This window comes from Herpailurus yagouaroundi, unplaced genomic scaffold, assembly GCF_014898765.1.
Source record: "Herpailurus yagouaroundi ecotype Mexico unplaced genomic scaffold, PumYag 28, whole genome shotgun sequence".
NCBI lineage: Eukaryota > Metazoa > Chordata > Mammalia > Carnivora > Felidae > Herpailurus > Herpailurus yagouaroundi.
The window spans coordinates 71,165,348-71,192,903 of record NW_024412376.1 but is presented as its reverse complement, the minus strand read 5'-3'; the positions used below and the strand labels follow the sequence as shown (position 1 = coordinate 71,192,903).

Here is a 27,556-nt window from a genome sequence, read left to right as displayed (position 1 = left end):
CATTGGGAAAAAGCTCACAAAGAGGGGAATTATAAAATGCCTAAAGGTTAGCACTTTGTAAAATACAATATTTGTGGTATTCAAAAGGAAGACACTATGTGAATAATGAGGATACTCCTTTGACTGCTTTTGAGTAGCATAATGATGTATAAATTCATAGCTAGTATTAATGATGCTATATACACACCTACCAGTATAATTTATGATGGCAAATAATGGAAATGAAACCAAGCATGAGAATAGACTCACGTTAGTGCTTCAGAATAATTATAATGCGGTGTAACTCCCAGAAACTTCTGGACTTCATCCATCACAGTAGCTGGGTCAGATCTCAGCTGCTGTCCATCAATAATTAGCAACTATAAAGTAAAAAATAGTCACTTTGTGAAGAACAAAACTAAATTAAATAGACTGAGCTGCCCCACTTGACCTGGTATGACATTAATCAATTAGGTCAGTGTGAATAGGAAGAAAATATGCATCACTTAGAACACATTTTAATATTTACTATTCTTGTGTCCTTCCAAATAAACAACAACTAAAGTTTGCCATAGGCATCATTTATAACCCTTAACTAACTTGATTGTTAATCAGAAATAAACATAGACTCTCTTGATTTAGTAGCTCAGTAGAAACTCGATTTTCCATCTGTCATGTAATCAGATAATTATCCAGCCTACAGAATCCCATGAGCTAACCTTGGAGTGAAAGCCTTAGAAATGGCATACAGATGAAAATTACTCATCTATTCTCCTTATAAACAATGACAGAGAACTGAGGTTTCAGTTGTGACCTGATCTGGAGTAAAGAATATAAGCAATATGCTTTCTTCAAATCCTTACCTCATGTTCTATCCCACATTCCTGGAGCTGTTACAGCATTTTCCATTTTGACAGTCTAAAGCATGACTTTCTTTCCTTATAAAAGTCCTACAGGACAGATGTCAGAGTATCTGCACATGGTATTCCATAAAGGTATTGTCTAACAGGCTGTTCTATTAGTAGTTGAGTTATTGCCTATGAAACACGTGATGTCTTCCGTATGATGACTTAGCACTTTGAGACCAGCTACTATCCAAAAGAAGATCCCAAGAATATGTTTCACAGCCACTTAACATTTTAAAACTATTATTGACATTAAACAATGCAATAATTGGGTCACTTGGGTGGCTCAGTCGGTTAAGTATCTAGCTCTTGATTTTGACTCAGTTCATGATCTCACAGTTTGTGAGATTGAGCCCTGTGTCAGGCTCTGCACTGACAACACAGAGCCTGCTTGGGATTCTCTCTCTCCCTCTCTCTCTCTCCTTCCTCTGCTTACTCTTTCTCTCTCTCTCACACACAAAATAAATAAATAAACATTTTTAAAAATGTAAACATCCACATATCTTCTGTAGGTATGATTGTCTCATTATAAATTGCTATCTGTGGCAATGTTATTTCTTACTTTGTTTGTAAAGTGCAATACAACCAAGATATAATAAACAGAAGAAATTAATTTTAGGACTTTACCTGAGAAGTAGCAAAGTAAGTTAGCCATCTTTCAATGTGGACTGCATACCATCCAGGTACGAGGCATCTCCTTTGCAAAGCTTTCAGGTCTGGTGAGGCCCAGTGTCCGGTGGTAATAACTTCATAGAAATTAAACCTCAGGGCAGCTGGATCTTCATGAGATCGTTGGTGCTTTAACAAGAAAGTCAATTGTAAAATTGATTTTTTTAATGCCTGCACGGGTATGTGTGCATGTGTGTGTTTGATGTATGTATATGTGTGTCTTTTACTTCCAAAAAGTAATGAAAAATGATAAATTAATTTTAGAATGAAAAAATAGGGGGAAGAATGCATATATTAAAACTCAGGCTTTGGCGTATATACATACGTCTGTGGTTGTCTTCATGTCTAAAATGTTTAGGTTCAAGGCAAGAGACAGAATACAGGATTTTCTTGATGGGTCTGATTAAAGTGAATAGATGTCAGGGACTAGACAAATCAAGCCCAGTGAAAGAGATTTAGATTGGCAGGAGTAGACTCACACTTTACTTTGCTCATTGTTTTAATACAGCTACTCCTGCAGGTTCTGACACTTTCCCCAAGACCGCTGTGTAGCAGATGCTATGAGTACAGAGAAAGCAGATGTCTATTCCTAATGCTTGTTTAAGTGTCACAAGGAAGTTGACATTGCCCCAAATCCTTTCCTTTTGCTGTCCCGATGGTTTCTGTCCAACCCTTGCTAGTTTCCAAGTACTCCTCCGCTACTACTTTTCAGTACCAAATCCTCCTCGTCTTTCCTATCGAGCCATCATTAGTCAAGCTCAAGAGCCCAATATAAAGAGAGAGGAACTTAGCAGTCAATACAATTTCATAAGCACCCACAAGCTCCTTACCAGAACAAAGAACTGCAATCGATTCTGGAGATAAAAGGATATAAGCAAAATGTCCTATCTTCAAAGAAATAAAAATTTTATATGGGAGACAATAGATTAACAGAGTGTAATAAAGTCATATATTTGACTAGAGGTACAAATTATTTGCTGCGGTAACCAGACCTATAAGTGATTAGTTCTGAATGAAAGATGAAGGGTTTGTTTTTTAATGGTTGAAAATTTTAAGCTAAAATGTAACAAGAGAGATTTTTATAAGTAGAAAAAATAAACATAGAAAGTAAGAGAACTTTTTTCCTTGAGTGAAAACGGATGAATTGATTTTGCAAGACATCTAAAAGTTGAACATAAAGAAAATTAACTGCAGGATGAGGATGGGAGTGTATTAGGACTTGATACATTTGTGTACCAGCAAGTAATCTATGTGAGTTAGAAAGAAAAATCATTAAAAAAGTAAAGATGATTAAGAAGTAGGGGCGCCTGGGTGGCGCAGTCGGTTAAGCATCCGACTTCAGCCAGGTCACGATCTCGCGGTCCGTGAGTTTGAGCCCCGCATCAGGCTCTGGGCTGATGGCTCAGAGCCTGGAGCCTGTTTCCGATTCTGTGTCTCCCTCTCTCTCTGCTCCTGCCCCGTTCATGCTCTGTCTCTCTCTGTCCCAAAAATAAATAAACGTTGAAAAAAAAAATTAAAAAAAAAAAAAAAGAAGTGGTTAAACAGTGAGTGGTAGATTGGTGGAACAAATAAAACTTTTGAAGTCCTCTCATTTTTGTATATTTACTGACATTCTTATATGTATATGCATTATGCTGAGTACATTGAGACTACATAATACATAGAATTGACATAATGTATAGAAACCACATACTATAAATAAAGAAACATAAAAATATGTTAATGCTAAAATTTCTATTTTAAACCGTGATAATATGGAACTGTACTTAATCTGCCTATATTGATTTATAAAAGTTTAACACCAACTTTTCTTTATATTCCTGCAACTAAGAAGATTAGCATAGAAATATGACCAGAAGTCACAAAGGAGCATATTTTCTGGAAAAAAATCAACTATAGCTTCTCTGTGAGGCCCATTATAAAGATGTGGGGTAGAAATTACAGTGGCAGGTGACATTTGTAGGAGTTTCTGAATTACACCTGCTGAGCTTTGGATTTACGGTATTTACTGAATAGACAGGGCTAGCTCAGTAACAGGCTGTATTCTTTTGAAATGTGGGGCAGTCTGGGGACCCTAGTCTTAGCAATATGGCAATAAAATATCATAAAATATAATTCCTTTCAAGTGTGTATGTTCAAAACATTTACTTGAAGAAGCAGGCACAGATTCTCTTTTATTTAAATAGTTTAATCCATGTAAAAAAAGATTCATATAAAAATGCTCCATGGATTCTGCTAGGAGAATGTGCAACATTTTGCCCCCAGGACTTGCATTCAAAATTTTTAATTAAGGCTTCATATTTTAATGTTTTTGTCACAATGTTTTTAAAAAGTAAGTGTATCTTGTGTTGCAATGTGAATTTTCAAAAAGTGAGAAAGGAACATTTTTATATCTTAAAGGAAACAGTGACTCATGGGATCTAATCATAATAACTGGATGTTGCTCCCAATCCCGGTGTTCAGCTTGGATCCCCAACCACCAGCAATCCCAATGTACAGGGTCATGATTTCTTGTCCATTATTCTTTGTACTTGGCCATATATGTCTATTGAGGAAAGTCAAGAAAAAAGAATGAATAAGAAATGTAGAATGGATAAAAAGTAAATGAATAAAGAATTAACAAAAAAATTACTTGTGTGCTCTTTAAACATTCCCTTTTAGTCTTGTTTATTTGGGCATTAATTTATATATGCATTGAACATACACTCACAACGAACTATGAGATCATGGCCTGAGCCGAAACCAAGAGTCAGACGCTTAACAAACTGAGCCACCCAGGCACCCCAGAAATGGAAGGATTCTTAACCAGAGGCCCACTGATATAATTCAGAGTTTCTGAACCTGGGTCTGGGAAAAAAAAAAAGCCTCTTTATTTTCAGTAACTTCTAAATGAAATTTTGCACTTAATTTACCTATGATTTTACTACCAATAAAAATAAGTTATTTTTAGATCACATTACGGGTGTTTCAGATACATCAAAATGTTGTTTATGCTCATCCTACTTCAACATTACAGAAGCATTAGTCTCACCATTAGATCCTGCCATTTAATTTTTTAAGAAATATTTGTTACGGAATTAAAAATTACTTTGACAATTATATTTCAAGAAAGTTGTTTCTCTGTAATTCTACATAGTTATATGCTTTTAAAGCATATTTCTGAGGGGTGACTCAGTTCAGCATCCAACTCTTGATTTCGGCTCAGGTCATGATCTCACCTTTTGTGACTTCGAGCCCCGCGTTGGAGTCTGTGCTGACAGCACGGAGCCTGCTTGGGATTCTCTTTCTCTGTTTCTCTCTCTCTCTGCCCCTCCTCCCTCTTGTGTTTTTTTTTTTTCCTCTCTCTCTCTCTCATATAAACAAACAAACAGACTGAAAAAAAAAAAAATGTGTGAAAAGGGACCCATAGACTCCAGCAGCTGCCTGCAGGGTCTCATGGAGTCCTTCCCTCACATCTAAGCTAGTTCCTATAGTCATCCCTTCCTGGCCCCTCAGGATCCTGACAGGACTGATTCCCGGTTTCTCCCCCAGGCCTTACACATCTCTCCTTTTTTGGAAACACCACATAATCCACATCATTACCACCATAGAGGACGGTTCCCTTGAACCCACTTTAACTTCTCTATAACAAGCGTGTGTCTTTTTCTTTTCCCCTTTGAAATCACATTTCTGTTTCTACCGCCTACTCAGACTTTCCTTCACCAAATCCATCTGGGTTTGCTCTTTTCATTCGGTTGTTAAAGGCTCCACTTCTCTCCATGTCTTTCAACTCAGTGAAAATAATTCAGGCCTTGTTTTGCCTAATTGTCTAATTTCTTAGTAGCTGTTTGACACTGTTGTCACCTGCTCACCTCCTCTATTTGGTAGTCCTTGCTCCCCTGTATTCAGTGTCACCACATTCCTGGATTTCTTTCTTCTGTTCCTCTGGCTGTATTCTCTTATCTCTCGGGCTGCCTGATCGTTCTCTATACTTTTCTTCTCTAAACCCTTTCCTTAGAATTTCACCACTTTGGTGGCTTTTTTGGCCTCTGATTCACAAATTTCTGTCTCCAGCTCAGACCTCTCCCCAGAGTGCCTGCTAACTAGCTTTACTGTTCCTTTCAGTACAACAGTGATTCCATACCTCATGATCACCATTTGTACCACGTTATTAGCACTTCCCCTCCAACCAGTCCTGTATCCTTCTTCAGTGCTTCTATTGTTTGGGGAATATATACTCAGCATCCAGTTGCCCACATCAGAAATTTGATTCACCCTGACACTGTTTTCTCACCAGGGTAAACTGATTTTAATCCCTACCATCTCTTGATACTTTATACTTCACTCAGTTTCTACTTACTCTCTGTCAGTGCTACCTCATTTCTCAGCAGGACTATTGCAACAGCCTCTACCCCATTTCCCTGAATAGTCTTCTGTTCCACTCCACTCCATTCTTCAAATAGTAGATAGCCTGCTTTCTACAAGGAAATCTGGTGGTCACACACCAGCTTAACTTCTCAAAGGCTTTCAGTTACTTGGAGAATAGCAGTCACATGGTCTCCCCACCTGATTTCCAGCCCCTGTGTACGTCTCAGACTCATCTTCCACAGGTCTCCACCACAGGTTTTCCTCTCTAGCCACACAGAAGTTTCCTTAGTTCTTTAAATGTGCTCCCCCTCTATCCCCTCTCAGTTTATACTGAATCATTCTTCAGTTTTAAATCTAAAGCTTATCGCTTGAACCAATACTCTCCTAGCACCATACAAATTTCCACACAGAGCATTCAAAACTTCTAATTATATATCTTTGTGATTATTTGATTAATATCTAGCCACATTTTAAAGTGGACACAATGTTTTAATTCATATTCGATTGTTTAGAACCATCATTAAATGTAGTTGCAGAATATTGCATTTCAGTGTGACACAAATCTATATTGTTGGGTATTTTTGTTTCCTTTTTTTGTTGTTATTGTTTGAGTAGTACTGTGAAATATAAAGGGATAAGTGTCTGTACATCCCTTTGAACTTTTCTTTATGATTCATTCTAGAAGAGGATCCATAACACAAAAGGACCTTTATAAAGCTATTTTGATAATTATTGCCAAATTCGTTTTTAGAAAAGACCTCCATCTATACCCTTCTATCTCAATGTTTGAATGTCTTTACCATCACACCCTTGCCAGGAGAGCGAACAAACATTAGATTTTTGTTGAGATGATATTCAAAGAGTATTATTTTAATTTATATTTTGTTGATCCCTAATTGAGTTGATCATTTTCATATAAATAGTTGAGCAGTTGCTTTTGAGTGTATTTGTGTATGTGAAATGTCTATGCATCCTGTTTATTTGCTCACTTTTCTACTGAGATATTATGCTTTTTTAGTTTTACCAATTTACAGAAACTTTTTTTTTTTTTTTTTTTTTTTACAAATTAAGGGCACTAAACCATTTACCATGTATTATTAAAGTTGCTCTACTTAGATGTGTACTTTTAATTTTGTTAGTTGTGGTAGACTAATATTTCACATGTTTATGTTATTTAAATCTATTAATTTTCTGATGTATGTTTTCTATTATTTTATGCCTGAAATTCCTTGCTTGACTTGACATGAATTAAATATTCAGCTTTTATTTCTTATAATTTCTTTTCTTTTTTTTCTTTTTCATTATTTCTGTTTTTTGTTTATTTGTTTGTTTGTTTGCTTGTTTAGTTCTATAACATTTGACCATTTCATACATCTGGGCATCTAGACTTCATTTTGGTATTCATCATTGCTTACATGTAAACTATGGCCAAATATTTACAACAGTATTTTTTACTGCTTCATACCTGGTACCAAGAGTATGCCCTGTCGGAGGGGTCGATGAGAATGGTGATGATCTTGGCTTTGGGGACCAGAGATGCAGCTCTCTTGGGAGCTTCTTCTGAATGGAAGTAATTAGCACTCTTTTCAAATAGAAAGTCACTTGTAATGTTGGATGGAGTAGGGAAAAAGTCCATATACCTGAAGGCAGAGAAAGATAATTAATTAATCTGAGTTCTAAGTTTTTCTCTAACATGCTATGGATATTAAATAATTGAACATTTTTACATTCATTTATATTGATTTCTAATTATTAGTGTTACAATAGTTGAAATTGTGCTATTGTATACACTTTGAATGTGAAAAACAACTCAAAATGTTATTGTCCTAATGAGCTATTAGGGGAAGGAATGAGATGAAATAGGTGGACTTTTTTAGTTTATTGATTTATTTTGAGAGAGGCAGACAAAGAGGGAGAGAGAGAATCCCAAGCAGGTTCCACGCTCAGCAAAGGGCCCCATGTCACTACTGGGAGATCATGACCTGAGCCCTAAGCCAGATATTAAGAATCCCACACTTAACTGACTGAGCCACCCATGCACCTGGAAATAGGTAGGTTGTTAAGAACAGAGGGAAATCCTTTAGATTTGGGTTGATACTCTGTGTTATTAAAAGCCAAATTCAGAAAAATTAAGTTTACCCTTGGCACACAGAAAATTACACAATATTGCCTAGTAAATATTTTAAAATAGTAAATGCATGTTTGCAAACTTGAATACAAAATTTTTAATTTGAGATGAAAGTACACAAGAAAGGAAGATGTGTAAGTCAGAATAGCTATAAAATCCTAAACAGATTAAGGCATAGCTGCTCTCCTCCTTTTTAACTTTTGCATAATTTGTAGTATGTGTAGCAGTGAGAACACATTATAGTCTATCTAGAGTAATTAAGAGGATATTTCTTGCCAGTTGATCCTGTGGTGCCTCAGTAGGTTCACTCTTCCATATGCTGTTGGAACATTCCTCTGTGTGTAGATTATGGAATCAATATGTTCAGAGGTTAACTCAGTGCAAGGCTTTAATTATGTGTGTAATCCTCCTTACAGCTCATCACTTCTCTAACCCTCAAATGTTTTAGAAATAAATAACGAGAGCAATTAAGAATTCATATAAGACACTTATTTTCCTCTTTGACATTTGTTATTATGTTTCCCAAATGTGAAGTGGTGAAAAGTCTCATCTATATTCCTGCTTAACAATTTGTGTTACATTTGAGCTCACAGATAAGTGAAAATTGCTGTTATGCTTTTAGTAACTTGCATGCACTTCCAAAATTCATTTAGTCTTTTAAAAGTAAGGTAGAACAGTGATATCCTAGGTGCAGCTGGGCTCCCTGCCTTTGCCCTTCCCCCACTCTAACCCTAGCTGGGTCTAAACAGAAGAAGCCTCTTGTTGAGGACAGGTTTATGTGCAGTGTTGACATAAAGTTACACAATGCAGAGGTATGCATATAGGGGCATTTTCCTTGAGGGAGATTTGTCTCATATAACTGGAAATTGGAATCAGAGACATGTTTTCTTAGAAATTGTAAAAAAGCTAGGATAAAGCTCCAAAGTAAAGATAAGTTGTAATATCAGGTTTATTCTATTTCAGTTTAGGGAAAATATTGTGATTTTAAAATTTTTCATAACTTATTAAATGCAAAGTAATATTCCTTTTATGCATGTGTGTGACTAGCATTAATATGGTTTTGGAAATGCGCTGTTATTATTTGCATGACAAATATCAGCTTATATTATTATACAACATTCTACACTCTATGTGGTTAATAAAGATACATGTCACAGAGTAGAAAATAAAACAACTTATTTATTTGTTTCCTTAAGCGTCATTTGTGAAGACAGATTATGTATTTAGTTAAAAAAATTCTAGGCACAGTAAAATAATAATATGCTTAAGCAGAATTTTAAATATCCTTATGAATAATTCTGACAAAATATCCCATAACGTTCTTTATGCAATCATATTAATTTACCAGAAAAATATTATCATTATTGCACTGTCCAAATCAAATTATAGGCAACACTGATTAAACATATCGTTGTTATAAATTAATTTCTAATTCACTATGGTAGAATTGAGCATAACAAATTTATGCTGTAATTATGTAGATGCCATGCATACATCTATAATTGCTCTGCTGTGATTGAGCATTTGTTAATAATGGAGTTTATTTTTTGTTATTTTCCTTACCAATCAATTCCCTTGTGGTAGTTGTTGCCATTAAAGAATTGAACTTCTTCAAATGTTTTGGGGCTGGGAAGATTGCTGATGATGGAAGGGTGCATAAGAAGGAATAAGTAAAGTGCAGTTGTTCCTATTACAAAAAAAGAGGCAAAAGGTTATATATGACAACAAAGGAGATACAATTACTATTTTAGCAAAATTTTTGTTCAAAAAGTAATATTCACAAGGCCAATTTTTTTCTGGTGTCAAAACGATTTCCTTAAAATCAATTAGGTGTATTTCATGTGGCAACGATATAAGTATACTTTTATTAGTCTTCATGGTTCCATTTACCTAAACATCTGATTTAATATTTGTACATAGGCAAAGGTGAGCAGACTGATGATATAGCTATCTTTGTCCTCAATGTATTTTTTACATTTTTTTCTGTTTGAATTGCAGTAACTGTTCTCCTGTATAGGATGATACAAAGTTTCTGCTTTAAATTATTTTATTTAGGGTAAAAAGTCAGTTTACTTGAAGAAGAAATATGAAAGATACCACAGGAGAAGCATAACATACAAAAAATGCAAAAAACACACAGGTGGTTGTACGAAGATATGACAAAACTAGGCATCTGAAGGGAATGATACTGTACTTCAAGATGGGAGAGAACTTCAGAAACCAATGGCTCAATTTCCCTCCTGGAGTCAGGTGAGAGGCTAAAGCATCAAGGGCATCCAGCACAATACCTGAACATGGTGGGTGTCATTTAATATTATATTCAAATCAATTCAATTCAATAAAACTATTCAACAGATGCTAACTGGTGCTACTCTGTGCAATCCCTGGTAATAAATCTTTTTTTTTTTTTTTTCCTGGTGATAACTCTTGATAATAAAAACTCATTTGCTGGCCTTGATAAACCTAAAGTGTATGTGTGGACTTGGGCCAAGTAAACAGGTACTTGCACCTAGTGAGACAGTTTCCATACTGAGAGAAGACAAGAGTGCCTTTCCAATACATGAGAAAATGGGTGACTTACACTTGGGAAGCCAGTGAAAGCTTCCAAGAGGAAGTGTTTTCTCAGGTTTTGCCTTAAAAACATAAGTGTTCCCAGTAAGGTTGAAAGAGGAGGGCAGGAATCTGGAAAGATGGCCACTTGAATGTCCTACCCTGGCAAAACAGGCAATCAAATTGGATAACTGAGGCACTCGGCTGAACAGACTAGCTGATAGAACCCACTGAGTGTATGTATCACAGAATGCTGAGGTGCAATCTCTGACCCTTGTTTCAACTTGAGTTGGGCCAGAGATTGAACGGCTACAGCAGAAGGCATCATGAAGTGACTGGGTTTTCATAGTTCTCATAAATCAAATTTTCCATTCTGGGAAAAATTATCCCCTTTTTAACACAGTGGATCCAGGAAGGTTGTTGGATTTCCTGGCCCTAGAAGACCTGGAGATGAGCTACGCATGTGGGCTGGCAGAACAGTAATGATTGCAGTCAGGAATCTGGAAGCTAAGCAGATCATCAGAGAATTGGTATTTTTTTCTAACATATCTTAAGCTCATAGGAGCAAAGTGTACTGTGCTTTAAGTGTTAATGAGCTGCCCACCTGTTTAGATCCTCAGAACTTTTACATGACCACCAAGAGTGAATAGGGGCTTGAGTAGTTAAAGGAAAGTGACAACAGATCTGAGGGGACCAACCACCTTGGAAGGAAGACAGGTTAAGGAATCTAGAATAGGTGGCTCCTAGTGAGATGGGAGGGCAAAAATTAATAAATGCCCGTAAAATTAATTACTAATTACAACACATGGAATTATGAGGGATTAGGGAGTCCTGAAGAACTGATATAAGTTGCTCCTGAAAACAACAGAAGCTCAAAATGGAGAAACTTTTAGAGGAGGAAGGAACAAAATGTTCCAGTGAGAAAAAATAAATTTGAGTATTATAGGGTATCTGGGAGGGAACAGGGAATTCAGAAAGGTTCTTTCTAAATAACTTTTAGGATAGGACCTACATAAAAATGTTTTAACTAATGATGAGAATGAAATGTGTATGTGTGTGTGTGTGCGCCCACATGCATGTGCATGCACAAGTGAGAGAGAGAAAGAGAGAGAGAGAGATTTGAGACACACAAGAGAGCTGAGAATATTAATAGTTTCACAGCCCTGAAATGTTGAGAATAGATGGATCCAGGGGACAGATAAAAAAGCATTTTTGAATTATTGCTGAATATCGCAAAACAAATACATTATAATTTCACTAACATGTACAAATGTTTAATTACCTTAATGGTCACAGAATTGTACCAGATTTCCCCTGGGCTACATAAAGGCAAAGCCTTTATGTTCTGAGCCACAATACCTTCATGCCTCCAGGAGCAGGAAGGACATCAGGAGGCATCTGACAGGAAGGAAGGAGTAAGCACTTTCAACTGAGGACAGTAGGTATGTGGCTTGATACTCATATAATGGGTCATAGACTCTGGGCCCACCACCTCAAAATATATATTTATTTTATGATCACCTGTGTTTTCATCTATTATTGACATTCGTTTTTATCCAACGTCTTTGGTATAAATATTTTGTGGAGGAAGTAGAAAAGACCTCATCCCTGGTAATACTCTGAGAGAAACTACATTGTATTTTATATATAATTGATTTCTCTTCAGTTCTAACAGAGTTAGCCAGTCAAATCATGACAAATTAATATTGACAGTGGGGACACTGCTTTTCTGGGAGAAGTAATGCCAATGAACTATGGCTTTAGAATCATAGTGCTAAATTTAACCTTTTTGGAAACCCCCTCCTCTCCTGGTAATATCAAAATTTGACCCAGAATCATAAAGGATGCTTATTTGTCTGAAGGATTCTAGCAGCACTGGGATTTAATCTTTGAGTGCCATAGCCTAGGCCTACCCTGCTCTCTCCCTGTCCTTGTTCATTGCCCACTGTCAGCTAATAGGAATTCCTTGTAGGATTCAGCAACGGAGAAGTGGGACATCAGTTCCTTCCATTCTCACCTCGCAACAGTGGAGAAAACAGGGGTTTGCAGACTACTTTTGTATTTCATGTTTATTGCAAAGGATGTGTAGGCCATGTTTAAATTGTTTAAAGACAACTTTGCATTGAAGACCATATTCTTAGCATTTGCTGTGTCCGGGAAATTTACAGTTCTGACAGCAGTTGGGAATTTTGCCAACTAAAGCAATAAGGAGAACAAAGGAAGACTTTAACTTCTATGATTGAATGGATTTTAAGAATTATCACAACCATTTTCACATTAGAATAGCATTTTCTAACAGCATATAAAATATTATTACCATCCAATTGCTTTGTTTTAACTTTGTTTGTTTGTTTGCCTTGGGGATGCCAAAGGCAGTTAAGAGCTTTATTTCCATACTGGCAGGTCAAATATAAATACAAACAACAAGGAGGAAAACTAGATTTATACTTACTAACCTGTAGTGTTCTCACAGAACTAAGAAGTAATAATATTCAAAGACAAAGGATAAAAGATACATCCTTAAATTAAATTTTTAACATAATTTTACGACACAAGAATGTTTTATGTCTTTGGTAGTCTTTCCGGAGTTAGCACTGCTATAAGGGAGTTGGTAGAAAATTAATGCACATTTTAAACAACAACAGCACAAGTGATATATCTGAAAACATGTGCTGTTTTTGTTCCCTCCCTGCACACGTGTAACTTATTGTTGTAATACAATTTATATTCCTGGAGGAAGAAAAGATTTCAACAACCAACATCTAATAGTCGGGAAATTTTGCCCACAACCTTTAAAATGATCTACTTGCTTGTATTACAAATATCTTCATCTGGGCCAGGCTTATTTATTGTGACTGTTTGTTTTGTGTTATGGTTTGTGCACTCACTGATGAAAATGCTTCTAGTCAAAGTAGTGAATTCAAAATACAGCAACTCAATAAAAACTTTAATTAATCAGGACATGAGCAAAGTGTATAAAACTGTCACATGCTGAAGAAAGTATAAAATATTCTAATTGAAAGTGTCATCTCATTGGTGAAATACTTTCACTCTCTTTTACTGCAGTCCTATACACTTGTCCTTCAGCATATGAGAAAATACTAAGGGAAAAATGCCTGATGAACCTCAGGTGTATCAGATAGTAATTCCGAACCATATTTATACTTAATAATTATTTTTAAAATACAAATCACACATGTAGAATATTTTAAAGTAATAATGGAAATGGCTCTGGAAAAAAGTCAATTCAAGGCTGATCTACAGTGTAAAATAGTTTGAATCAAGGCAAGCACTTGCTTTATAACCTAATTTAGGAGATACTTAGCCAAAACTACCAAAAAGTAGAGATTAAAATCAGATACTGTAACTGTCGTACATTAACACAAAGTTGTCAAAAATTTGACATCTGTTGAACAGATTTAAAATCTACAGTTAAAAAGTTAATCCCCAAGTCTAATTAATAGGAAGCATTAGGTCCCTTTGAGGATCATACATGAAGATGATCTATAGGGATGAAGTACCATTCAAATAATGAATTTGGATGGGTGTCTAGATATTTCACATGGAAAAACCTAATCCAATTATACTGCATGGCAATATGTTTCATGACAAAAAAAAAAAAAAAAAAAAGAAAAGAAACAGAAAGAAAGCAAGTGGCAAGGTTAGCTATTCTTACCTGTTTTTTGTGGCCCGATGACAAGGAATTTTGGCAAGTGGTCACAAGTTTTCTCTCTGGACCAAATGTCTTTGTGCCGTTTATCATCACAGGGATTCTACAGGAAGGAAGAATAATGAATCTTAGTGTGTAATGAATTCCTCGATCTGTTCTGTAATAGTTGTTCAAAGGACAGGACCAAATTCTTGTCTGATACCTTAGAACTAGGAGTTAGAACTTGTTTTGGTTCTGGTTCTTTGATTTCCAAATTGTTTCCTTCTGAAATGGCACCTTCCTTTCCTTCAAGGCTAGAGCTTAGCATCAAGTTGATCTTGCTGTCATCCTCTTCTGAAGCTTGGCTAGGCTCTAACTGCTGAGATTCCACTCTATATCTAGAAACATGTCCTCTGTTTTGTCTGTATACCTGAGCCTTCACTTGTCTTAACCTTCTTCCAACCATAGCTTCTTGGATATCTGTGCTCTGCCCTAATCTTTCCTATTTCTCTTTCCCTGGGGGCTAGATGGCCATCCTTGAACTCCATACTTAGTCAACTTTTCCTTTCCTTTTTGCACTACGTCCTATTCTGTGCTGATCCAGCAAATCCTAATGTTTGGTCATACCCTACAAGTTGATAGCATATTGATCAACATTTGTAGCCTGTACCTCCCTCCTGAGCTCCTAACCTATATTTTAAATGGCATCTGTATAATTGTTATATAGATGTGGTGAGTAAATGCCAGGCCCAAAATACCCATAGATCCAATTTATCTCCATCTCAACCTTCTCCTGTTTCATTCTCCTCCCATTTCATTTGAGTGACCCACATTTAATATCTAAATCATGACACTTTTGAGAATTCAAAGGGCTATTAAATGAAAATAATACAATTTTTAAAATATGTATTAACTGACAAATTGGTTTTATTATATTGTTAATTTAAATAATATATTCAAAAATCATTTTCACAAATAAAATTCTGTCTAAATACAAGCATTAGGTATTAAAACAATTACAATTTTATATTATTATCCAAATATTAAAAATGACATAAAATGACTAAACATTTATGATTCATATTTGTGTATTTTAATCAGTTCTTTAGCCACATCTTTTTTCTTTTGTTTGTTTATTTATTTATTTGTTTGTTTATGTATTGAGAGAGAGACACAGTATGAGTGAGGGAGGGACAGAGAGAAGAGAGAAACACAGAATCCAAACACAGAGTCAAAGCTCCAGGCTTTGAGCTGTCAGCATAGAGCCTGACATGGGGCTTGAACTCACGAACCATGAGATCATGACCTGAGCCGAAGTTGGATGCGTAACTGACTGAGCTGTCCAGGGTGCCCCTAGCGACATCTTTTTCTAATACCATGCCAGGACAGTTCCTCTCAAGAATGATTGTTTTCAGCATGATCTTATTATGTTTTACTGTTCCATAAAATTGCCTGCAATCTTTTTCAAAGTTACACTTATGATTAATTAATTTGAAAATGTTGATACTTTCAATTGACTCTTCTCTATTTAACACTATATTTTTATTTTTTATTTTTTTTATTTATATATGAAATTTATTGTCAAATTGGTTTCCATACAACACCCAGTGCTCATCCCAAAAGGTGCCCTCCTCAATACCCATCACCCACCCTCTCCTCCCTCCCACCCCCCATCAACCCTCAGTTTGCTCTCAGTTCTCAACAGTCTCTTATGCTTTGGCTCTCTCCCACTCTAACCTCTTTTTTTTTTTTTTTTCCTTCCCCTCCCCCATGGGTTCCTGTTAAGTTTCTCAGGATCCACATAAGAGTGAAACCATATGGTATCTGTCTTTCTCTGTATGGCTTATTTCACTTAGCATCACACTCTCCAGTTCCATCCACGTTGCTACAAAAGGCCATATTTCATTTTTTCTCATTGCCACGTAGTATTCCATTGTGTATATAAACCACAATTTCTTTATCCATTCATCAGTTGATGGACATTTAGGCTCTTTCCATAATTTGGCTATTGTTGAGAGTGCTGCTATGAACATTGGGGTACAAGTGCCCCTATGCATCAGTACTCCTGTGTCCCTTGGATAAATTCCTAGCAGTGCTATTGCTGAGTCATAGGGTAGGTCTATTTTTAATTTTCTGAGGAACCTCCACACTGCTTTCCAGAGCGGCTGCACCAATTTGCATTCCCACCAACAGTGCAAGAGGGTTCCCGTTTCTCCACATCCTCTCCAGCATCTATAGTCTCCTGATTTGTTCATTTTGGCCACTCTGACTGGCGTGAGGTGATACCTGAGTGTGGTTTTGATTTGTATTTCCCTGATAAGGAGCGACGCTGAACCTCTTTTCATGTGCCTGTTGGCCATCCGGATGTCTTCTTTAGAGAAGTGTCTATTCATGTTTTCTGCCCATTTCTTCACTGGGTTATTTGCTTTTCGGGTGTGGAGTTTGGTGAGCTCTTTATAGATTTTGGATACTAGCCCTTTGTCCGATATGTCATTTGCAAATATCTTTTCCCATTCCGTTGGTTGCCTTTTAGTTTTGTTGGTTGTTTCCTTTGCTGTGCAGAAGCTTTTTATCTTCATAAGGTCCCAGTAATTCACTTTTGCTTTTAATTCCCTTGCCTTTGGGGATGTGTCGAGTAAGAGATTGCTACGGCTGAGGTCAGAGAGGTCTTTTCCTGCTTTCTCCTCTAAGGTTTTGATGGTTTCCTGTCTCACATTCAGGTCCTTGATCCATTTTGAGTTTATTTTTGTGAATGGTGTGAGAAAGTGGTCTAGTTTCAACCTTCTGCATGTTGCTGTTCAGTTCTCCCAGCACCACTTGTTAAAGAGACTGTCTTTTTTCCATTGGATGATCTTTCCTGCTTTGTCAAAGATGAGTTGGCCATATGTTTGTGGGTCTAGTTCTGGGGTTTCTATTCTATTCCATTGGTCTATGTGTCTGTTTTTGTGCCAATACCATGCTGTCTTGATGATGACAGCTTTGTAGTAGAGGCTAAAGTCTGGGATTGTGATGCCTCCTGCTTTGGTCTTCTTCTTCAAAATTACTTTGGCTATTCGGGGCCTTTTGTGGTTCCATATGAATTTGAGGATTGCTTGTTCTAGTTTCGAGAAGAATGCTGGTGCAATTTTGATTGGGATTGCATTGAATGTGTAGATAGCTTTGGGTAGTATTGACATTTTGACAATATTTATTCTTCCAATCCATGAGCAGGGAATGTCTTTCCATTTCTTTAAATCTTCTTCAATTACCTTCATAAGCTTTCTATAGTTTTCAGCATACAGATCCTTTACATCTTTGGTTAGATTTATTCCTAGGTATTTTATGCTTCTTGGTGCAATTGTGAATGGGATCAGTTTCTTTATTTGTCTTTCTGTTGCTTCATTGTTAGTGTGTAAGAATGCAACTGATTTCTGTACATTGATTTTGTATCCTGCAACTTTGCTGAATTCACGTATCAGTTCTAGCAGACTTTTGGTGGAGTCTATCGGATTTTCCATGTATAATAGCATGTCATCTGCAAAAAGCGAAAGCTTGACTTCATCTTTGCCAATTTGGATGCCTTTGATTTCCTTTTGTTGTCTGATTGCTGATGCTAGAACTTCCAGCACTATGTTAAACAACAGCGGTGAGAGTGGGCATCCCTGTCGTGTTCCTGATCTCAGGGAAAAAGCTCTCAGTTTTTCCCCGTTGAGGATGATGTCAGCTGTGGGCTTTTCTAACACTATATTTTTAACTGGGGAAATATTTTCTTTATAGAGGTGAAGTAAGCTCAGAGTAAATTCTGCTAAAGGAAATTTGTTCTGTTATTTCCAATTCTATTTTTTCCATATTGAAATATCTATTAGAGGCCAAATATTTCACATTTATTTTCCATTTAGAGTCTCTTTCTTTGAATATTTTCCTTTGAATATTTTTCAAGAATAAACTTGTTAAATAAGTCATCTGTAATTGAAACTTTTGACCATTTTGCCAAATATAAGTGCTGCAAAATCATCGACTTCTCAATGTTACATTCCAGCACAGAATATAAATTTATCTGATTAAAAAAAGAGACCCATCAAGAAATGCTTATCACAGTTGAACTTCCAAAGTTCAATTAAAGAATGCCAAATTAAACCCTCTAGTTCATTTGAATTCTCATTACTTAATTTGTTTAGTCTCCTCCCTTCTTGCTTTGGAGCTTTTTTTAACATGACAAAAAGCACTAAAGGAAGAGAAAAATATTACTTAAATATATTTTTTCTCAAAGTAATATTTTAATATTTTTATCAAAAATAGTATCAAAGCTGTTTGTCGTCAGTGTCATCATATAGACTGAAAGGGTTAGATCATCTTGACATTCCACAGAACTTAACCACTAGTCTTCTGTATTGACTTCATGTTAATTATATCTGATAGGTACCAAGTGTCAAGTGCTCTGTTGTCTTTGTAAGACACATGCACTCCAGAGGGTAAAAGTTTCAGGGAACCACCACTGTGTGTGGTTTTTCAAGGTCCACTGGTCTGGATCATACTGAGACATCTCTTCTGAGTAAGGGTCTATGTTTGTTCTTTGTGACTCCGATGACTAAGAAAGAACACAGGGCTTGATAGGCCTCTTTGGGTTTTGGAAGCAACATTTTATTGCACTGGGGAATATTGATCTGAGGCATTGACAGGATGATGCAGAAAATCACTAGTTTTCGAACCCAGAACAAGGAAGAGTCCTGCAAGAGGTTAAGACTGAGGTAAAAGCAGCTCTCCCACTTGGATCATACCTCTGGGCAGACCTAGGGTACTATGGCATCCCTGCCAAGTAGAGTTTTGGTTAAGCCCCAGAGGAGAATTGCAGTGTGCACTCCTAAAGTTCTGCAGCAGGGTGTGCCACTGGCAGCAGTCATTCAAACAGGTATCTACTCCTGGTATGCTACTGGGCCCTAGAGGAGATAGTGTTTCTCATGGATTTTCAAAGTGACTGGGTGGCCATAACTGGACATCATAATTTGAGCATTGGCAGCCCCACCAAATCCTAAATTCAGTTGTACCCACTAGTAATTCATTGTTAGATGGGAGTGGTATGTCTGGGATCGATCTCAAGCTGATCCAAAGGCTATAGATGACCTTTACAAATGAGTGACCTAGACCCTCATGTCACCTATCACTGTTCCACCAATGCCTCTATATCAGCTTATTCCTGTATTTTCATGGAAGGCCCCCTATATCTGCTGATGAAGAGGGGGAAACTCAAGCTTGTTTGTGGATAGATTGACCCACATGTTAGCAGAGGCTGAAAGTGGACTGCTGTTGCACTACAAGCCCCTAAAAACTAGTGGCTAAGGGAAAACTTCCAATTAAAAGAGTTATGGGCAATGTTCTTAGTCATCTACGTTTTTGTGGATAGACTAGTAGGGCAATATAAGGATAGAACAGATGAATAGGCAGTGGGGAATAGGTTACCCAAGAGACTGAAAGGAGTGACATGAGAGTATTAGGGCTAATAAGTTCTAGGGTAAAGACATGTTGATGGACTCATGGTAGTAACCAAAAAGTTTGATGATCTTTGTACTGTGCATTAATGTACACCAAAGATATTCAAGGTAGAAGTGTAAACAACCAAGTGGACAGAATGATTCAGTCAGTTCCCAACATTCCCACATGTCACCTAAGCTCTGTCCTTAGCCAGCCCTTTGCTGGAGCAATGGGTTTGTGAATGGAGTACCTACAGTATCAAGATGGAAGCCATTCATAAGCTTCCTTCTCCCAAGTCTGCTCTAGTTACAGCCACTGTTGAGTATCTGACCTGCCAGTAACAGAGAACAGTTCTCTGTTAATAGTTCCTTGTAAACAGTTCTCTGTAAACAGTTCTCTGTAAATCCCAGAAATTGACTACCCTACCACTTAATATAAAATTGATTATTTTGGACACTTTTACTTTGAAAAGGGCAGTGATTCATCCTGACCCATACTGACACATATTCAGAGTATGGATTTGCCTTCTCTAGTCACATAGGCTGTATCCTCTTCTCTTTCCTGTTTTACTTTTTCCCTTATAGGTTTTTCTCTTTTTTTAATATGAAATTTATTGTCAAATTGGTTTCCATACAACACCTAGTGCTCATCCCAACAGGTGCCCTCTTCATACCCATCACCCATCCTTCCCTCCCTCCCAACCCCCATCAACCCTCAGATTGTTCTCAGTTTTTAACAGTCTCTTATGGTTTGCTTCCCTCCCTGTCTAAGTTTTTTTCCCCTCCCCTTCCTCCATGGTCTTCTGTTAAGTTTCTCAGGATCCACATAAGAGTGAAAACATATGGTATCTGTCTTTCTCTGTATGGCTTATTTCACTTAGCATAACACTCTCCAGTTCCATCCATGTTGCTACAAAAGGCCAGATTTCATTCTTTCTCATTGCCAAGTAGTATTCCATTGTGTATATAAACCACAATTTCTTTATCCATTCATCAGTTGATGAACATTTAGGCTCTTTCCATAATTTGTATATTTTTGAAAGTGCTGCTATCAACATTGGGGTACAGTACCCCTATGCATCAGCACTCCTGTATCCCTTGGGTAAATTCCTAGCAGTGCTATTGCTGGGTTATAAGGTAGATCTATTTCTAATTTTTTGAGGAACCTCCACACTGTTTTCCAGAGTGGCTGCACCAGTTTGCATTCCCACCAACAGTGCAAGAGGGTTCCCATTTCTCCACATCTTCTCCAGCATCTATAGTCTCCTGATTTGTTCATTTTAGCCACTCTGACTGTCATGAGGTGATATACCTCAGTGTGGTTTTGATTTGTATTTCTCTGATGAGGAGCGATGTTGAGCATCTTTTCATGTGCCTGTTGGCCATCTGGATGTCTTCTTTAGAGAAGTGTCTATTCATGTTTTCTGCCCATTTCTTCACTGGGTTATTTGTTTTTTGGGTGTGGAGTTTGGTGAGTTCTTTATAGATTTTGGATACTAGCCCTTTGTCTGATATGTCATTTGCAAATATCTTTTCCCATTCGGTAAATTGCCTTTTAGTTTTGTTGATTGTTTCCTTTGCAGTGCAGAAACTTTTTATCTTCATGAGGTCCCAATAGTTCATTTTTGCTTTTAATTCCCTTGCCTTTGGGGATGTGTCAAGCAAGAAATTGATGCGACTGAGGTCAGAGAAGTTTTTTCCTGCTTTCTCCTCTAGGGTTTTGATGGTTTCCTGTCTCACATTCAGGTCCTTTATCCATTTTGAGTTTGTTTTTGTGAATGGTGTAAGAAAGTGGTCTAGTTTCATTCTTCTGCATGTTGCTGTCCAGTTTTCCCAGCACCATTTGTTAAAGAGGCTTTTTTTCTGAGAGTATCTCTTCAATAAATCATTTGAAGCCAAATTTCGTATCTCAGATTTTATTCCAATTAACTTTCCATCCCCAGCTTCTATTGTAACATGAATGCAGTGCAAAGTAAAAAGACAAATAATATATAAAGACAACTGTACTTTGTGAGAATTCGCCTTGGAAAAAGGGTACACTTTGTGGGTTTTTGTATGAATTCATCTGTAGAAACGGTGATGAAATGAGTTAATTACAAGCCAATAAACTTCACATTTTTTACTCATTTTGCACAATAACTTAAATTTTATTTTTACCAGTGTCTTTAATTTATGTCATCTTTTTATTCAACTAGTATTCAATCTCAAATTCTTAATAGTCTAGCTTCAGTTTAATTCCATAACCATAATTTTCACTATGGCAGAGAAGAGTAGACTATTTGGTTTCCTTTTATTCTTTCAGTTATGGAACATTCCTTTATTTTGCATAGTCTATAGGTTTCAGCCAGAGACTATATTTCACAATCTCTTTTGAATCAAGCTTTCTTCATCTGAATCATTTCAGTCCAAAGGAAAGTATGCCAAAATGATGTAAAGTATCTTCTTAAGGGTAAAACCACTTTCCTTGGATTTTCCCTTTCCTAATGACTGTCAGCTGTAAAACGGTTACAATTGCAACATGTGCCTTGGACTCAGAGACATTGAACAGTTGCCAACCTGGGGCCCCGGATGACCCTCTATTTGGAATAGAGCTATCTAACGCTCCTAAATGTCCTGTCCATTTTTAGACAGTTGTATGAGTGAGATATATATATCTGTTTTATTTAGTCAATTTATTGTTTGGAATGTAATCACTATAGCAACATTGCCTATACTCTAACTCAATGTGTTTCAAAGCACTTGTCTATGAGAAGATAAGGAACTTGAGTCAGAATGTGAATTATTGAACTGCTTACTGCAATAAGAACATCCTGCTACAAGCAAAAACAAAATTCCAGCTGAAGCAGCCAGCGTGTTCAGTGATATAGTTGGTTTATAAGTTTCACAACGTTCTTGTCTCATAGCAAATCAGCAAAAAGCAATTCAAGCCCTTTCATGGACCACACTTTGAGTAGCACTGCTCTGTATTAACAATCGCCAACACCATACACAAAAATAAACTCAAAATAAATAAAGAACCTAAGTGTGAGCCCTGAAACCATAAAATTCCTAGAATAAAACAAGCAAACAGGCAGTAATATCTTTTAAATAGGCCTTAGTAACATTTTTCTAGATATATCTCCTCAGGCAAGGGAAACAAAAGCAAAAATAAATTATTGGGACAACACCAAAATAAAATCCTTTCTATAGCAAAGGAAACCACCAACAAAATAAAAAGGGGAGAAGATATATGCAAATGATATATCAGACAATGGGTTAATATCCAAAATATATAAAAAATTTTACAACTCAACACTGAAATAAATCCAATTAAAAATGGGCGAAGGGCCTGAACAGACAGTTTTCTAAAAAAGACATGCAGGTGGCCAACAGGCACATGAAAAGATGCTCAACATCACTAATCATCAGTGAAATGCAAATCAAACCACAATGAGGTATCACCTTGCACCTGCCAGAATGGCTGGAATCAAAGACAAGAAATAACAAGTATTGGTGAGGATGTGGAGAAAAAGGAACCCTCTTGCACTGTTGGCAGGGCTGTAAACTGGTACAGCCACCATGGAAAACAATACGGAGACACCTCAAAAAAGTAAGAATAGACATACCATATGATCCAAGAACTCTACTGGGTATTTACCCAAAGAAAATAAAAATACTAATTCAAAAAGATATATGCACCTCTATGTGTTTATTGCAGCATTATTTACAGTAGTCAAGATATGTAAGTAACCTAAATGTCCATCTATAATTGAATAAATAGAGAATATGTGGCATATACATACAACAGAGCATTACCAAAACATAGAAGAGAACGAGATCTTGACATTTGTGACTACATGGATGGACCTAGAGGGCATTTTGCTAAGTGAAGTAAGTCAGACAGAGGAAGACAAATGCCATATGATTTTGCTTATATATGGAATCTAAAAAATAAAATGAACAAACAAAAATGCAGAAACAGACCCATAAATAGAGAATGAACCGAAGGTTACCAGAGGGCAGAGGGCTGGGGCAATGGGAAAAACGTGTGAAAGGTGGTGAGAAGTACAGATTTCTAGTACAGAGTCACGGGAATAAAAGGTACATCATAGAGAATATAGTCAATGGTATTGTCACAGTGTTGTGTGAGGACAGTGGCTACACTTGTGGTGACCTTAGCATAATGTATAGACTTCTGGAATCAGTATGTTGTAGACCTTGTGTAACATTGTGTCAACTACAGTTCAATCTAAAAACTGCCAAAACCGACCTAATGTTTCAGTTATACTGTATTCACTATTATAGATATACTCATGTCTGTACCTGATTCTTCCAAGCTTATTTGAACAATTTATTTTTCTGTGCAATGCTCTTTTTTTTAAACCAATCCATAGTAAAAATTTCACCAATTATTCTAGTGTCAGCTAATATGTCCCATAAAACTTCCTTATTTTAGAGGGGTGGCATACCCCAGTTGTTAAAAGAGTGTGAGCTCAGGAGGAAGACTGCCTGTGTCTTATGGAATTTTCCTAAATTCTCTGAGTCTCAGTTTCCTTATCCAAAAAATAATGATTGATGGTATCTACTTCACATGGTTAGTGAGAGTGTTAAAGGAGCTAATATATTTAAATGAGCAAATTGTTCTCTATAAGAGAGAGTGATTATTATGTGATCCAATGTTAGCTTCCCCCCCCATCTTTGTTTAGATGAGTCAGTCAGTTGAAGCAGCAGAAAGAAATTACTATTGCTGATAGACTGGTTTAGTATAGATATCCTTCCTTAAAGCAGACTTCCTGGTCTACTGTCTGAACCCTAGCACCTAAGGTGGTTGTCTCTTCTCAGCACAAATTCATGGTTCGATGACTAGGTTTCTGAGATGTACGACTTACTTGATAGGGAAATAGCTTGGGAGTTTCTTCAGGAAAACTTGAGAATATAGATTGCTCTGTGAGACCCAAAGACCCCTATATAATCCCAACACAATTTATTTTTGAATATGCTTTCTGTCTGGCTCCTACAACTCATCCAATTTATTGTTTTAGCACTTGCCATCACTCAGGTCACAACTAAAATATGACCCCATGTAAGAGGCCTTCCCTGATGACCATAGCCAAAGCACCTCCTCCGAATCCTGTCTCTCTATGGTAGCTTCTGGTCACATTTCTTTCACTGTACCTGAAATTATTCTATTCAAGTATTTGTTCATAGTAATTTTAAATTACATGTATATAATGCATTTATATTTGTAATTCTATCTCAACTAGAATGTGAGTTCTCTGAAGCAAAAACCCATGTTTGTCTTCTTGACTGCTACAATCTAATACATAAAAAGTGTTTGATAAAAATGGACTGAATGAGTAACCAACTTAAGACAGGCACAGTAAATCTACAGTAATAGGCATAGACAGATTTTGCTACGTTTGAAAACTAATGTAATATGAACCGTGTAGACATTTTACTTCCAAAACTATGACCAAAAAGCATCTGTTCCCTATGTTCAACTAGGCCACTTATTTTCTTTATTGCAGTGCACCTTGTCTCTGCCATTCAAATTTTTGCATGCAAAACCTGTGAAGTGGGCAAATTCAATATAACACTTGAAAAGAGTTTTCTTTGTCACACAGAACATGAATAAACATGCTTGTTTTAGTAGACAAAGACACTAATTATTTCTAGTTGTACTTTCCCAAGAAATTATACCAACAAAAATAAACTATCAAATAAAATTCCTGGATGCTGTTACAGTGCTTTCTGCTCCAAGTGCTTTTATGACTAACAATTCAATTGACACTACTCCTGTTTTTCCTATACGTATTTTACAGTTGGTGGCATTTGTAGACCTCAATCTAGGCAGATTGCCTGTTTTTATAACTGCATCCCTTGTATGTTATGCTATTTTCAGACTTTCCAGATGTCCATTATTTCTTCTTTCACCTCTTTTCCTGCATGTTTCCCCTTGTGTCTGTTAATCACAAGTCTGTAAACAGGATGTTTGCATTTCCTATTTTATATTCTGAAAATGTTTGTTTAGATTTTTCCTACTCTGATTTTTCTTCTATTGCCTGAATATTTGAATAACAGCTAACATAATATCTAACCTTTATTGATCACCTTCTATATTCCAGGCACTTGCTTGACATAGATTATTTCTAATCCTCAAAGCAACCTGGCAAGACAGATATCATTATCCCTTCTTTACACCTGAGGAGCCTGAGATGCAAGGTGTTTTATTTAGGTCTTGCTGAAGGTCACACAGCAAGTTAGTTTCAAATCTGGAATCCAAAGCTGGTGTTGTCTCTGAAGTTAAATTGTGTGTGTGTGCGTGTGTGTGTGTGTGTGTGTGTGTGTGTGTGTGCGTGTGTAAGAGAGAGACATAAAGAAAGAGGGAGACAGAGAGAGTTTGTAGGAGTGATTATGAAGGTGAAAGGGTCTTCCCAAGAAAAAGCAAAGCCTTTCCTTGTACTTTCCTACTTTGTTCCATTGCTATTATTTTAATTTCAAAAGTCAGAAAATTGCAAAGCAATTATATTCCTTTTCCTTCTCTAACCTGATTGTTCTCTGCATATCTGAAACTGCCATAAACAGTAATTTACTCTTTTAAGTATCTAGAACTATAGATATATTGAAACTTAAAAAAAATATTCAGTTAAAATTGCTTTAGGCAGCTCATGGTTACAGTGCCAGTCTAGTAAAAATGCATGTAACTCAGCCCTCACACAGGTAGAGAGGATGCAGGTGGTTTTGCACATGGAATACATGATGAGGTGAGGCAGATTTACTTTTAAGAAGATATAAGAGAGGTAGAGAGAAGATTCCCTGAGGTGATGGGCCAGACTTAGAAAAGGGAGTAAATTCTGATGAAATTGTGTTACTGAGAACGGTATTAGCACCCAGCTTTTTCCTCTCCAATTGAGTAAGAATTTCAAATTCATAATCAAGCTAAAAACATGTATTTTTAAAAAATCACACTGCTTACCTTATCCTGAAGTTCATAGTTTTATAGAATACATGAAAATAACTTCTGTTCTCATTAGATGTAGTTGGAATAACGTTGCCTTTACTAAAAATCTGCTTTGCTCATTGCTTCTCCACATCCTTCACACAAGGACACTGTGGAATTATCAGTGAGATTGATTATCCACTCTCAAGTCATGTGCCTATTCCAGATAACTGGGACATATCTAGACTTTAATAGCTAAAGCCTTAAAAACGCCCAGTGCTCATGGCAAGATTATTTTGTTAATTACAAACGTTTCAGAGATTATTGGCTTTCTCTTCATTTCCTTTCTGCTTGCCTTCTGCTGTTCTGACCTCACTGTTTAAAGGAGAATGCTATGCAAGGTGTATTTGTGGGGTTTTTTTTAATTCTTCTTCTTCCTCCCTACTTGGTTGTGTTGTTTTAAAAGTTCTCCTGTTTATTGAGTTTCTCCATGTACATGTCTTTAAACAAAATCCTTTTCCAATCTGTTTTATACAGGCTGGTGACTTCCAATTTTTTTGTCTCTTGATGTCATTTAAGCCTAATGCAACCCACATACATTGATGAGTAATTTTAATAGGCTATGGATGTTTATTCTCAGTGCTTCAATCAGCAAATCCTTATGGAGAAACTCTAAGACACACACCATCTTCACAAAGCTTGATTCTACCTGCACACTATGTAAAATACAGCTAGTCCATCAATTCCTTGGAAAAGCCTTTCTTTTCTGAGTGCACTGATTTATAATGAATGCTCTCTCCACAGAACTCCCGTAGCACTTAATGGTCTGACTCTTACTCCAGCTTTCCTCCCAAAGTAGTCTGAATATAGAGGAGAATAAATGCCCACTTCTGAGAGTGGGAGCGGATGGAAAAGGGCTTTTGATTCTGTGTGGGTCTGGGGTAACAGCGCCATCAGAGCTGG

General features: G+C 36.7%; 1 protein-coding gene across 2 annotated transcripts in view; it reads right to left on the bottom strand.

The window, feature by feature from the left end:
* The window catches only part of LOC121030603 (bifunctional heparan sulfate N-deacetylase/N-sulfotransferase 4), a 255,506-nt gene that overhangs the window by 10,224 nt on the left and 217,726 nt on the right, over window positions 1-27,556 (bottom strand). For both annotated transcript variants that reach the window (XM_040475168.1, XM_040475179.1), the window contains exons 7-11: window positions 14,255-14,351; window positions 9,592-9,715; window positions 7,366-7,540; window positions 1,512-1,682; window positions 250-359 (exon numbers count right to left, since the gene is read on the bottom strand). In XM_040475168.1, the coding sequence (XP_040331102.1) occupies window positions 250-359; window positions 1,512-1,682; window positions 7,366-7,540; window positions 9,592-9,715; window positions 14,255-14,351 (677 nt within the window). The remainder of the gene's footprint in view (window positions 1-249; window positions 360-1,511; window positions 1,683-7,365; window positions 7,541-9,591; window positions 9,716-14,254; window positions 14,352-27,556) is intronic.